The 15242-nt window shown below is 45.6% G+C and overlaps 1 protein-coding gene across 16 annotated transcripts in view; it reads left to right on the top strand.

The window, feature by feature from the left end:
- Positions 1–15242, top strand: part of LOC117229286 (uncharacterized) — a 117023-nt gene that overhangs the window by 62968 nt on the left and 38813 nt on the right. For 8 of the 16 annotated variants that reach the window (XM_076526433.1, XM_076526434.1, XM_076526431.1 and 5 more), the window contains exons 3-6: positions 9430–9624; positions 11197–11307; positions 13193–13282; positions 13713–13799. In XM_076526433.1, the coding sequence (XP_076382548.1) occupies positions 9430–9624; positions 11197–11307; positions 13193–13282; positions 13713–13799 (483 nt within the window). The remainder of the gene's footprint in view (positions 1–9429; positions 9625–11196; positions 11308–13192; positions 13283–13712; positions 13800–15242) is intronic. The other 8 variants (XM_076526438.1, XM_076526444.1, XM_076526443.1 and 5 more) reach the window with 5 other exon arrangements.

Here is a 15242-nt window from a genome sequence, read left to right as displayed (position 1 = left end):
TCGTCACCAACAAAAAACGAGTTTATTCCTTGAGAACGGGGTCGTCCTCATCCCAGATCCTGGGGATCCTTTTCGCCCGGCGACCTTGAGCCAGAGCCGGTCAAGGTCCCCAGGTTTCCAGGGCAGAGTCCCGATGTGTGTCAGGATCCGATTTTCCGAAAGAAAAAAATCGGCGCGCGTGTTACGTGAAACACGCTCGGCCGGTGTGATATCGAGGTCGATCTTTCGTGAAACGACGAAACGACCACTAACACCGCCGACTACGACCGTCGGCCAATCCGGCGGCTCCGCTTGCTGCTGGATCCCGGGGGCCCGGCACCTTTCGTTCTGCCCGATGAACACCGTGTTCCGCTCCCCTCGTGTGCTTCACCTGGCCAACACGCACGCGGCCAACCGTCTCCCCGTGTCCGGTGGAAACGGCCAATCGCGGAAATCCACCTTATCCCCACGATTTCCTCCCGGCTGTCCACGCTTTGGAGAGCACCGAGTTTCCTGAACCTGGGACTCGCGAGCCCAGACATCTCCGGAGCCGTGGATCCAGCCGGTCGACGAGCGATCCTCCGCAGAGGATCGACGAGGATGATCATCAACAAGGTAGGACCTGGTCTTCGATCGTTCGACACTCTCCCACGCCTTCCTTCGCTTCTTCGTCCTGACGATATTCCTCTTCGCCGAGCTCCTCGCGCGACTGGACCTGTGTTTTAGCAGTCTAAACTTTATCGGTCCCCTGGTGGACGCGTCTGTTTAGTGGGCCTTGTACGAGTTCTTCCGCTGATCGATTTCTCGTTGAAGTTGCGCGCGTGGGTGGCAGAATCGTTGCGCATTTTTCGAGTCAAGTTTTGTTCGAATGAATTCTTTGTGTCAAGTTTTATTCGAATGAATTCTTCGAGTCAAGTTTTATTCGAATGAATTCTTCGAGTCAAGTTTTATTCGAATAAATTCCTCGGTTCAAATTTTATTCGAATGAATTCTTCGAGTCAAGTTTTATTCGAATAAATTCCTCGGTTCAAATTTTATTCGAATGAATTCTTCGAGTCAAGTTTTATTCGAATAAATCCCTCGGTTCAAATTTTATTCGAATGAATTCTTCGAGTCAAGTTTTATTCGAATGAATTCTTCGAGTCAAGTTTTATTCGAATAAATCCCTCGGTTCAAATTTTATTCGAATGAATTCTTCGAGTCAAGTTTTATTCGAATAAATCCCTCGGTTCAAATTTTATTCGAATGGATTCTTCGAGTCAAGTTTTATTCGAATAAATTCCTCGGTTCAAATTTTATTCGAGTGAATTTTTCGAGTCAAGTTTTATTCGAATAAACTCCTCGGTTCAAATTTTATTCGAATAATCTCCTACTCACGTGAGTGAAAATTGATGGCTGCGACAGAGAGGAAGAGTGTTGTCTTATTATTTCAAATCAATGCCAGAAAAACGTCCGATTAAATAGCACAAACACAGGCTTAATTTCTGTCAGACATTCCGATACCGCAGTTTATTCAATAATAATTAAATGCAATCTGGAAAAGACACGTAAGAAGTATTTCATGGATTGTACGTTCGCTGTAAACATTCCTGAACTCGCCTTCTAATTTATTTCATTCATGGTAACTCTATAATCAAGGATAAACATTTGCAAACTGTGCATCGTTCTCGCCAAACGCGTTTCGAAATTATCGTTTCCTACATCGTGAGCTCACTTTCGACTTCACTCGCCAACAAAAATGCACCCACTGCCGCGTCCCGTCTCTTAGACTCGCTTCGAACAACCAATAGAGTCTTGCATGCCACTTCTGTAAAATTAGAAACGGTGTACAGAGTGCGGATCTCTTCGAAAATGGTAAAGAAAGAAGAAAACAATCGGTCGAGCCTCTTTTATCGTATTGGCGAACCTCGGCTTGAACGACAATTACGCTTTTTCCAGCGGTGGGTCCCAGGACGTCGGGAACCACAAGTTCCCCTACCTTTCATCAAGCTCCCTTGTCTTCTGTCTCCTTCCTCGGTAGTGTTCGCTCTCCGACGTTCCTCCGTCAGCTTTCGTCGACCTCGTTGCCAAGGTAGACGCGCGCTGTCGTTCTGAGTGGGTGGCCGGTGTGCTCGCGTCTGGTCCGCGCTTCAACTTCGCCGGGATCGATTTTCCGGCAACACGGTGTGCGCGTTCGTCGTCTTCCATCTGTGTGACGGTGTTTGCGCGGGTGTGTGTGTGCGTGTGCGTGTGCGTGTGTTCCGTCCGGGAACGCCGGAAACGGCCGCCGAAATCGTTAGCCGGGGGGCAACGCGCGGGAAACCGCGCCGCGCCGCGCCGCGTTTCCGTCGATGCGGTTTCGCGCGATGGAAACACCGATTCGCCACGGTATGTGTGTTAACCACGGTTCCGTCTCCGTCTGAACGTCGTGGACGCGACCGACGAACGCGTCGCTGAAAGTCCGAATCGTTCGCTTATCTAAGAGGCCACGCGATCTTCTCACTTTCTAGGAGACAATTCTGCACGCAGGTGTGTTCGACTTTTAACACTATACCAACCGATCTGTAACGATGATTAGAGTGCATTGACTCATAAGAGTGAAAAGATAGAATTCACCTGGATTTTGTGAAGTTTTGATTATGAGACTTGTTTCAATAATATAATTTATTCAATCATTTTCCACGAAGAAGTCTCCGAAGTTTGTAGTATCGTAAAATAAAATATCGGTCATTTTGACCGTGGCAGGTTTAGTGTTAAATTAGAAATTAGTTACAATGTAATCATTGTGTAAATTGCTTCGTGTTAGCATATTTAATTCAATTTAGTCCGATGAATAATGGTGGAAAAATGCTAAACCAAGATTCGAACTAAGTATCGGATTATTGCCATACGAGTTAAATTGCGTGCAACGCGCGCACAGTAAATCCAGCCGAGTACAGTAATGTCTCCCTAATTGACGCTCAGATTGTCCACAAAAATGGACAATTTGGGAAGAGGAGCCTTGCGAATTCGATCCTTGCAACTCGTTTTTATAGTTACCGATCTTCGACAGTTATTAAAAACGAGCTGCGAGGCTCGAATAATCGTATCTCCTCTTCCCAAATTGTCCATTTTTGTGGACAGTCTGCGCGTCAGTAAGGGAGACATTAAGGCAGATTAGAATGAAAGCTTCAATCGAGTTCGCCGCGGTCGTCGTTTCAGTGCACGATATTTATTGTTCGACGATTCGTTCATTGTTTCTTTCGCGAAATGTTCTCACTCTGAAAATCTACTTCGATTCTATCACTGAATTAATGGATAGATCATTCGAACTTCTGTGGTTTGAAATAAAAATGGACCACTCGTTCCCCGGGATAAAATGTTCTTATAAAATTGCGGTATTTTCCGATTTAAATAACTACAGTAATGCCTCCCTAATTGACGCCAAATTGTCCATAAAAATGGACAATTTTCGAAGAGGATATACGATTGTCAACAACTATAAAAATGAGCTGCAAGGCTCGACTAATCGTATCTCCTCTTCCCAAATTGTCCATTATTGTGCAGAATCTAAGCGTCAATTAGGGAGACATTAACTATACTTAGCTGTCAGCGGACAGAAGATTGCTGGAATAAACGGTCTCCGTAAAATCTCCTAGTTCTCTAGAACTCGAATAAAAACATCCGAATCGGTCGGAGTGCACGGTTAACCAATTAATTCGAGTGACCGGAATAAATTAGCTGATAAATCAGCGACGTATCATTAATCAGCCGGGACATTTTGCAATAGTGGACGCAAAAGCAAGCCTGTTCCCTTCGGCCACCTGCCGGATTACGATCGCGCCGTGATCCCGCAATTTTTCCGTGGACGAAGATCGGACGTCGTCACGGACGATCCAAAAATCACGAAAGTGAATCATCATCGCGCGCCGGTCGGTATTAGAAAGTGATGTTACGAAAAGGCCGGCGGAAAGAGGCAGCTCCTATTCACCGTGACCATCTAAATTTTCATCGTGGCTCGAGCGATCGGGATCGGTCCGATCGTCTTCTTCGATCGTTGCCGATGCCTCGGGAGAGGCGAGGAAGCCTCGACGCCAGATATTAATTACAACGCGCGATGATACGGTCCGCGGCGCTTGGCGCGCGCGGCTCCGTGACTTTCGAAACGTGCTCGGCCGGCTTTCGGGAAGAATGCGAGCGTAATCGCGGGCTCGAATCGGGTTCCTCGAGTTACGTGGCCCGTAATTACGTGTGTGTCGTCTCCTCGCGGCCGTGCACGCGCGAGAACCCGCCCGAGCCCGCTCGAACCCGCGCGAATCTCTCTCGTCGGAGACGCCGTTAACGAACCATTGTGCCGATCGGGGCCGGTCTTATCGGGCCTAATAAGAAGATCACGATAACCGCCGACCATTCTCGCGACTAATTCCTGCGCCCAGAGATCTCTTCATTAAGGCCCAGACAATCGAAATGAATTTCGTTCGCTAACTTTCGCTGGCGGCGTAATTAATCATCGCGAGCGATGGCCGAGACTTTTGCTGACTCCGTCCACCTGAGACGCTATTATTACGGGTAATATGCGGAAATGCTCGCGAGATCGTCCGAAATCGTTTCCTCGCGAACGGAGTCGTCGACGAAGAATTTCTGATCTCGTTTCACGCGGTTGCAGTTGTTTTCTCCGGAATATTCTATGGTTAAACAGGCTTGCAATGTTACTTCGAGTACGTCGTTCGATATTTCGACAAATTATATATTATAATTTATTACAAATATATTATAAATGAATACTATAAATATTATTTATGAAGAAAGTCGTGTATGTATAGTTGAAATTGCGAGGATGTAAGAAGAATTTCGTAATATTGTTACAGTATTTTCAGCTTATTGGAACGATTGAGGAAACAATTCGTTTTCATTTCATTTCTGCTGCTCCGAATCGTCTTGGAAAAATTCTATTTTACACAAGGATTCGCAGTCCATCGATCGCATCGATATACTTTCAACCAGTTAGCTCTTATCGACGAGCATCTTTTCTCGTTAAAAGCGTAAAAGTATGAAGAAGCTCGAACATGCACGGTATAATTACGCTAACTTGCAACACGTTTCAACGATATTGCAGCGGCTAACTGGTTAACGGAGTACACTTTTCAAGCGACGACCCGCTGAAAGAACTTTCAAGACGTCAATTAACACCGGCGACCCATTTTTCATCCGTTCGGTCGCGTTCGTTTCGTTCGATCGCGGCCGACGAGCATCGTAAATCTGTCGTTTGCAATGAAATTTTACACGCGCGCCCCGTCTACGAGAGCGCACTTCGGCTCGATTTTACACGAAGTAAAATTTTAGTATCCGTTCCATAGTCTGGGCAAACACGGTGCCGCGCTCGGGGTGGAAATAATAGCTTCCATTAGCGACAGCGAACCCGACCGCGGGGCAGGTCCCCATGAATATTTCGCAGCGACCGTTTGCTTCGCTACAAACAATTCGCCGTCAATTAACGCAGGAACTCGGCAAAACTCGATATGAATTTCGACCGAAATCTCTCCGCGATGTTTACCAACACCGTTCAGACCCCGATCTTCGCAAACGATCGCGGTGGGAACCGAACCGATCCGCTCCGCTCGGGTCCGCGCATGAATATTTAACAGAAACGGTAATCGCGATCGTTTCAATTAAAGCGAAAACGCGGAACGTTTCTTCGCGGCGCTCTCCGCGGGGTTGTGTCCCGGTGAACCGGACGGAGTTTCTCCGAATGATGCGTTCACAGTTGGGCCAGACCGGGTTGTTTCGGCCTCTCGTTCGTCGGCCGTTCGACGTCCCTGAACCGGCAACCGCCGCCGCCGCCGCACCGCGCCGGAAATTCATTAGGCATAACGACCATGATAAAAATCACCGTGAGAAATCGCTGGCCGCGTTTAGGTAGCTCGCCGAGGTGCCGTTTACTTATCTTCAGACATCGTTTACGCGACTTTCCCGGTTTTCCAGGCTTCGACGACGCCGAGCGGTGTTTACTGCTCCGAATGGATGCAGATTTTCTTGTAACGGCGTAATTACGGTCGCACGGTGAGACTGCTGGAATTAACGGTGACGATTTTATTAGTGCTCGGACACGATTCTGGCACATCGGGGTCGCTTCGAAAGCTTCGAGTACAGGATACCATATTTTCACACGAGATGTTATTAACAGGGAACCGTGTCGTGTATCGAAAACGACTAACGTTTGTTGCGAGAAGGATAAGGCTTTTATTTAGACGTTTCGTTATTTTTATAAAATCTGCTTGATTTAGGAGATTTATTAACCCTTTGCACTCGAAGCCTGTTTAACTGTAAATCAAAAATAGTTTTTCTGACTTATAATATTTCCATTTTATACGACCAAGTGCATTTTATGCATATGACATTGAGTTTTATGGCGACTCGTACGACAGTTACACTTTCAACAATTTTTTAAATCTAAACTTTGTCGATATAAAAATTATCTTGGAACGTGATACAACAATTTTAGTGGTGCCTCATAGTCACCGCTCAAGTGCAAAGGGTTAAATCGCTTCCTATGAAAGAGTTTTTATAATGTCAACAGTCCTAAAATAAAAATAGTGCGAAGAAGGAAATTAAATATATTTATTATGTCTATAATTAAGATAAAAATGTATTCGCACTGCGTAACTCATTTTTTTTTTAAATCTGGACTTACACTAACCGGCTTCCGAACCGTCCACATATACAAGTATTTTTTATAGACTCGTAAATTAAGTTTCCGCGTGAAACGTCTGTATAACAAATTTATTTAATTTCTTGAATTCTCCTTCTTGGTATAAATGATCGTATTCTCTGCACGAGGAACACACGATTGCCAATCGAGATTATTTCTACGTCGATCATTCTCGCAATTCGACGTTAAAAATACAGGAAAACCACGGTTGAAATTTTTGTCGACGGACGCGATTCCGAATAACGTTAGCCACGCGATCAACAACCATTCCGCTGTTAATACGTTATTAACGCGTGGAAAAGGAATGCGCGACCCGCTTTGCCCTTTCATCGCTCTGCACGGCTCGTAACTCAGCCGTTTTATTAATTGAAGAAAGCGGCTGTGCGTGGCTTCTTAACCCGGACGCATCTGTGCGTTAAACGAAGTGAAGTTGTTCGGCGTTGCTAATTGCGGGGCTCCAGAAATAGATCTACAAATCTTGGTCCGCGTTACTTCTGTTTCCTCGACGAATCGTTTTCCCCGATCCGTCCCGAGGATAGTTGTTCAACCCGCCGGATATTAATCGTCGCATATTCGCGATCGTTCGACGATCTCGCGAGGAATTTTATGTTGCCTCATCACCTGATCGGATAAGCCGGATGATTAATAAAAACTCCGCACGCAAAAGGCGCTAATTGTAAATGAGCCGCGGTTGAGATATGGAACGCGCCCCTCTCGGTGGATCGAAGGATTAAAATATTGCGAGACCGGATGAATGATGCAGCGAGTGCCCGATACAAGTTTCGAATTTAGTTCTCCAGACGGAGCACTAAAATCAGGTGCTTCGTTTCTCTTTGTAGAAGCAACAATAACTTATCCATTCGGATTTTTAGCGATTTCTATCGCAATGTTTGAGTCGTTTATTTTGAAAGTGGCATAAGTCACTTTTTCAAAAAAATCGAGTTAATGGTAACACTAATTACAATTGAACGGTATCTTTTCATTAAAAAAAAAAAAGTGACTTATGCCACTTTCAAAATAAACGGCTCATTTGTCCCAAGCAAAAAATGTGTCGAATAAATTCCTCGTCAACGTATCTTTGCAACCTTGATAATCGTGAATCGAACAACTTGATCGGTGTGAAATTGCGGTGAAAAATTGCTGCCGGATCAAAACCGTGCAGAGAAACACCGCGGTAGACGCAGAATCGGGGTGTGCTCTGTCGTAGAAATTCGAGATTTGATTAGACGCGAAAAACAGAAGCGAAAAGAAATAATTTCCACGGACGAAACAGCAGCGTCGTTTCACGCTCCCGGTTCGCGAGTTATCGTCTTCGGAACAGAGACGCGCGACTGCAACACGCTGCAGGATGTTCGATCGTCGTTCGATTCCGCATAAAATTCGATCGGTCGAGATTCCGACCCGATTTTCATCGCTCGTCACCGGCGCGGTCCACTTTCGTGGCACGCAGGAAGACGAGTTACCATTTTCTATCGTGGCCGTAGAAACCGCCCGTGCAATTACACGAGCGCCGAGTGTCACCTTTCCAATATGCAAAATAGTAGGCCACCGGTCAGCCTTGATTTAGCGGACGCCCGCGAAAAAGTCTATCGCCCGAGACGACGGCGACACTAATCGCCGGTTTCGTCGTCGTTGTCGTCGTCGTCGTGCAAGACCAAAAGGATTACGAGGTGCCATCTCCTGGACGGTGGCGCAGGAAAACATACAGAAGGAGGTCGCGGCGTCGATCGCTGTTATTAGCGACTCCACTTTCAATCTTTCGTAACTTTCCAGGAGGATCCTCCCTCCGGATGTCTCTCGCGTCCCGCGATATCCGCGTGCTCCGTCGTTAAGGAAATTGGCCGTCACGCTCTTCAATCCGGTCGTTAACTATTGCGACGCGTTTCTTGCGAGATCGGCAATCTTCTCCGGGCCGCATCTTAACGACGACGATATCGGCTCCGTTTTCGCGACAAAGTCTCGCGAAACTGCCGCAGGCTGTCTTCTCAATTTTCCCCACCGGGAATATTTATAGTAATATGTATAACGTATCCTGTAACGGTCGTTCTAGAATCTCGATTAAAATGTTATGTAACAAATGGTCCTGTTTATTAGCGAACATTGGCGGCGATTATCGAATACAATGATCCGACAGAAAATAGGATAAATTTAATGTGAAGTAAAGAAATGTGTGAACATGCAAGTCATACGTAGCATACATTTAATTTATTATATTTAAATTATATATACAGACATACGTGTAATAAAAAATTATGAAGAAGGAAGATTCGACGAGCACTTCGATTCAATGAGAAAAAGGCATTCGTTCCTTCTAGGACAGCCCGCTGCATATTAATTTTACAGAAGCTTAGCTCAATGAGAATGTCGTCTATCACAAAGTTGCAAAAATATAGTCATTGTTTCCATGATTGAAATCTCTGACGCGCGCCCTATTTCTCTCGGCAAAATAATCTTCTTGGTATACTTTCGAAATCTGCGAATGGCTAAAGTGTGCAAACTTCTGCTCCGTTTGAAGAAAACACGTCCGACGATTGTCGACAGCACGTGTTTACACACACACACATTCAGTAAGATTGCTAGGAAAAGCATTTGCACACGGGTTGCGCGTGATTCGATTATCCCCGTAAGAGCCGTTTCTACGTAAGGAACAAAGAACGACCCAGTTCGGGGCTAAACAAAACGGCGAAATAGAAATGTGTCCCGGGGCAGGCGGGACAGGGTCGCGCGTGGTCGCAAATGTCGAGCAATTAGGGTCTAATTGTCCTGGTTCTTTTTTCGCGCAGAGCGAGAGCCGTGAGGAGACAATAACGACGACATCGACCGTGGTGACCTCGTCGACGGCGAAGAGCGGCACCAAGACGAAGAAGAAGAAGATCGAGGGCGTCGCCGGGAACGATGCCTCGCCGAACCTCACGCCCCGCACAAAGAAGACCAAGAAGAGCAAGAAGAACGAACTGGAGAAGGAGAACATCTCCGTGGTAAGTGGACGCGGCCGGCGATCGGTGTTCGTTCAAATTCTCGTGTAGGGTTATATATTAGAGATTAGGCCCGTCCGTCTGTTGTCCTCTCGCCGTGGAGGACACGGCCGCGTTCTTCCGAGCGGAAGCGTCGGATCTCGGAGCAGTGGAGGAGGCGATCGGATCGAGGAGGATCGAGGCGGCCAGAAGACGCACCGTGGGTATAAATAAACCTGCATGAACCGTTATCGTGTTAATTAGCGGCTGGAGAGCGATCCACCGATCGAGGGACGATCGTCGTCGACGCACCGGAAGTCCTCCGCGGTTCAATTCCTCGTTCGCATGATTCCCGACGATTCCGCCGCGGTTAGTTTCCACCGGGTTTTCACTTTAATTGACAGAGAGGAACCGGACGTCTGATGTTTTGCGCCCGCGGCCGCCGGTCTTTTCCTTATTCGCAGTAATTGTTCCGCCGAGCGAGCGCGCGAGGGAATCGACAACGTTCGAAAGAGGAAATCGGGACTTCCGTTCCATTCGGCCACGGCGACCGGCTATTCCATCGCCTGGGAAACCAGCCGGGAAACCAGCCGGCCACGGGAAACTCCGTTTATCTCCGTTTTACCCCGTTCGCCGACTAGCTCTGTCCGTGGAATCCTCGACGCTTGAACGGAACACCTTTGTCGGCGGCATTCTTCCCTTTTTCTCGCCTCCGCTGAACTTTCGTTCTGCCGTTGTTCCTACGTTCAACTGTTCCGTGATCGAACCCTTTTTTTCTAACCCTCGCGTCGATTTTATATAGTCCTCTTTTGCGGAACATTTGCGATCAGTTTTATCAAGCATATCGACGCGCTGCTCGCGATCGATGCAGTTCTCTGTATCTTCAGAGAACGTTTTTGGGAAAAGTCGGAAGTCGCTTCGAAAACTTTGGATTGGGACTCGATTTGGCCTCGAAGAGTGTACAAATATTTTTCTAGTAGTTACTAAAAATGTGATTTTACTTTATTTCACTTTATTTTACTTTATTTTACTGGACCACTGGTCTGCAAGCCTAATAATCGATAATAACGCATACTTCTCTATTTATCTTTTCAATATGTCATTAGAATTCAACCTAACCTTATTTTCCATTTATTACGGATGCCTCTTTAAATCTTAACGTTTATATTCCTCCCTGTGCTAACGGATTATCCCGTGCAAATAAAATAAAATAGATAAATAATCGAGCAGCTGTCATTTCTCAAACATTTACTCGCAAGAGAAATTCTCCTGCGCCGCCATTTTGCAAACGACCAAAATCGAAACCATATTTTTACATACACTCTTCGAGGTCCACCTAACCGAGCCCTCGAAACAAATTTTCGATCCGCTCATTACCTTTCTCTGAAAATATTCCGAAAGTAGACCACGAAATCGGTCGAGCCCGGAGAATTCGTGAACCGGAAGTTCCTCAGGATCGCAGTCGATGGAATGGCCCCGGAAGTCTCTCTCGGTGTCTCGACGAGTTTTTCTAGTGTCCCTATGGGACCGGAGGAGACCATGATTCGTTGTTGCATGTCTGTGTACAGTGTGGCACGTGTTTCTCTGTGTTGTCAGAACTCTAACTTGCGAGAGCCGAGCATGCACACCGGTTCCCGGCGAACGCAACCGGAATCGCTCGATTTCTCGGCCGAGAACGATCTGTCGAACGTGAACGTCAAGTCTTTGGTAAGTCCCAGCCACGGTGACACGGTAGATCGCGCGGCAACGGTAGATCCCGCGGCGGGTAGATCCGCGGGCAACGGTTACGAAATATCGCGGATCGAACCGGAGAAATTGCATCCGCGCGCGACCGAGCAAATTGACCGCGATCAGATTCGCGACGCGAGCCGTGACGACGCAGTCTCTCTCTCTCTCTCTCTCTTTCTCTCTCTCCCTTTGTATCGCAGTTAGGGGTAACGAGCGCGCCAGCGAAAGCCCGTCAGTAAAAGTTTACAGAAACGTGCCTGCCGTTAGGTAATCGCGACGAAATCGGCCGAGCGAATTTCTTTCGACGCTCATCGTTTCGATTCCGAAAAACGTTCGCTTCTCGAGACTCCGTCGGAAACCAGAAGCTCCAGATCCGACAACAGCGACAACGCGCAACGTCCGACAAATTCAGAATATACAGGGTGTCCCAAAAATGTCTCGCAATCCGAAAGTAGGGGATTCCTGAGGTCATTTGAAGCAACTTTTTCCTTAGCGAAAATGCAATCCGCGGCTTCGTTTACGAGTTATTAATGAAAAACAGTGACCAATCAGAGGCGAGATCATTCGACCTGAGACGGCCGAGCCAATGAGCAAAACTGGGCTCCGTGCACTCGTTGGCTGGGCCGCCGCGCACCAGCCGAGCTCGCCTCTTATTGGTCAGTGTTTTTCGTTAACAACTCGTAAACGAAGCCACGGAGAAAATCTTCGCAAAGGAAAAAGTTGCTTCAAATGACCTGAAGAACCTGCCACTTTCGGATTGCGAGACATTTTTGGGACACCCTGTATACAAGATGTACCAGATGAAGGATACCATATTTGTATGCTCGCTATTTAGTGCAGTGTTCCAATCAATTTTTCGACTATAAATATTTCCATTTCCTACAAATATGTACGGAATACTTTGAACAAGTTGAACAATAAGCAATCCCAAAAGACGACGTCCTATCTTGAATCACTAGATTAAATACTGCTATTTTGATTCATTAATTCATTAATTAATTTATTTATATATACGAGTAAACAGTCATTTTGCGAGGAATTGCAGAGGAATCGAATGAAAATAAACAATCAAATCGCGAGGAATCAGCGAATCATGTAAACAGTTTATAAAGACTAGTTGTAAATCTAGTAAAATTCACTGCAAATGCATCGATCGCTATTGTTGTCAATGAACGTTTAACCACTGAACAAAAAATGTCTCGTACAAATAATCGCGAAGCACGTTCATAGAACGTTTATCTTCGATCTGTGTCAGTGTTGAGGCGCATAAAATGTTATCCCTTCATCTGGGACACCGTGGAACATTTCTCGATAATTTCGCGAAACTTTTCGTCGTATCTTGTCATCTGACTGGAATCGTTTGGCAAGCTCATTGTCAAAGAGACCGCGATAGCATTAATGAACCGGCGCTTGCTCAATTTGACCCGTAAGTACCTTGCACGTAGAGTCAGCGTTCCGATGTACGGTCGGGCCGATCCGCAGCGATCTATAAATCAATCCGCTTCGAAGCGTACGTCTGCGGAGGGGTGATTAATTATCCGGGTGGGTTTTCGGTCGGGCTAGATCCCTTTATAGATCATTGTGGCTCGACGCCGTATGTCTTTTGCCGTCCTCGACACTGTCGTAATCAAGATTTAGTTGAAGCCCCCGCCCGTTTTCGATCTCGTAACTTCAGCCCCTCCCCCGCCGTTACCACCCTTCTGACACGATCAGTGTAATAGCAGTCGGTTTGCGTTTGTTTTTCGTGCGTGTGTGTGTATGTATGTATGTATGCGTGCGCGTGTGTTGTGTGTCGCACCGATTCGCGTGTGACCCACAGAAGCATGCTGAACTAGGTTTGTTGCATTGTATTTTGTGCATGCAGACACAGACATATGTATCGGAGGCGACTCGCCACGAGCAGGATCGATCGATCAAGGAAAAGATCGCGACCGGCGTGTCGATCAAGCAGCTGGTGAGTAACAAGTATCCGATACCTTTGGTTCGATACGATCGTATTTGCCCGCGATTCTCGTGCACCGGTCATATCGCGTCGAGATCTTCTACATATCTATCTGTGTTAAATCTACTCTCTCTCTTTCTCTTTCTCTCTCACTCTATTTCTCTCTCACTCTCACTCTCTCTCTCTCTCTCTCTCTCTCTCTCTCTCTCTCTCTCTCTCTATTTTTCTCTCTTTCGCTCATATCTCTCATTTATTACAGATAATATCTACGTTTCCGTGATCTATTTATTGAATTAATTTTGTCTCCTACTATTTTTCTTCTCTTTCATTTGTCTTTTTTTTTTATTTTTTCGAGATGCTTGTTCGCGCGGCTGAACGGCAAAAAACCGCTTCGATGGCTGTCGATACACTTTTGTCAGTTGTATTTTGTTGTCACTAACAGTGTCGTAGCTTTGGCGACATCTCGAGCATGAGCGACGGCGATCAGACGGCGTACGGGAAAGCGAATCACGCGATGGAGACCGAGGAGGTTTGTATCGATATACTCGTTCGTTTTATTTTTATTCATCAAGTCATTAGTTTCTGTTCTTTTCTATTTTGTTTTCTTTCGCGAGTTGCGAACACGATGACTGCGGGACCGCCCGTCAACGTCGATCCCGAAACACGGCCACGTTGTCTTACTTCTGAAACGCGCGTTGCACCTTTACGCGATGTCTGTGACATTTTTAAATACTGCGATATCGTTGTAAGCGCGTAAATCTGTCGGTGGTTGTATACAACGATCGACTGATCAGGCAAAGAATAGAAAAAGCTGTGTGACAATGACCGGAGGAAAAATTACGATATTCTATCTGAGATCCAGGAAACACTTCTGACGAAGATTACGACGTGATTATTTGATGACGTGATGCTCTTGATCATGATATGTTTCCGAAAAATTCACCTTGAGTCATTTATGGAAACAATAATCACAAGATACGCGTGATTGTTTCGTGTTAAAAATAATTTGAACGTTGTGTTCGATCGATTGTGTGCAACACAATGTGATCCGATTAGAATCATCTTCAATTTCGTAATCGCGATCGAAGAGTGCTTGCTACTAGCAAGCATGATGCACTGCGTACGAATTTTCTTTGTCATTAAATTCTATAGTATAATATATATTATTATACTTATATATTATATATATATTATTATAATATATATCATTATACTTATACTATAGAATTTAACGACGAATTAATTTAATGACAAAGAAATATATACTATATATATACTATAATATATAATTATAATATATATAATATATACTCTATAATATATATTATCATACTTATACTATGCTATATATATTATACTATATATAATATAGTATAAAAATTATAGTATATATAATCTATAGTCAACGGCTTACAACGGTGTTCACGCAGAAATTTAAAAAATCTAGCAAAACAAAATTTTATTTCTCAAATGTCTGTAAGAAGAAAATGATCTCAGACCGAGATTTTCTCTCCCTAACGAAACGAGAAAATAAGCTGGATGACGGGCGGTCCCGCTAATTCGAAATGATGATTCAGGATTTAAGAAAGCAATCTTTCGCGGGTCCAGAGTTAACGAACTAGAGCGCACATTCTGATGACGAGAAAGGATCGTGTTAATCGTGCACAAGTGAATCCGTGCACGACGCAACAGACGCGCAATACATTTCGATCTTGCCGTTCAGTGTGTACGCCCGACACCGCTTCGATTTATAAACGGTTCAATCGGTTCAATTCGTTCGGGACGAATCGGTGCTCTCGGCCGGGCACAGCAATTGGTGTTCGTTCGAAGCATGTCAGCAGCATCCGACGTTCACGTGTGCGACGGGAGAACGGCAGTCCTATTAACAAGTTGATTATCGTTATACTGCATGAGCCATATCCGAACTTCCGTTTTAGTTGCTTCGCGTTCCACTGATATTACGATTGTTCCG

The sequence above is a fragment of the Megalopta genalis genome, chromosome 15 (assembly GCF_051020955.1).
Source record: "Megalopta genalis isolate 19385.01 chromosome 15, iyMegGena1_principal, whole genome shotgun sequence".
NCBI classification, from domain to species: Eukaryota; Metazoa; Arthropoda; class Insecta; order Hymenoptera; family Halictidae; genus Megalopta; species Megalopta genalis.
Note: the sequence above shows the minus strand (reverse complement) of the source record. Positions and strands in the feature narration are given on the sequence as shown.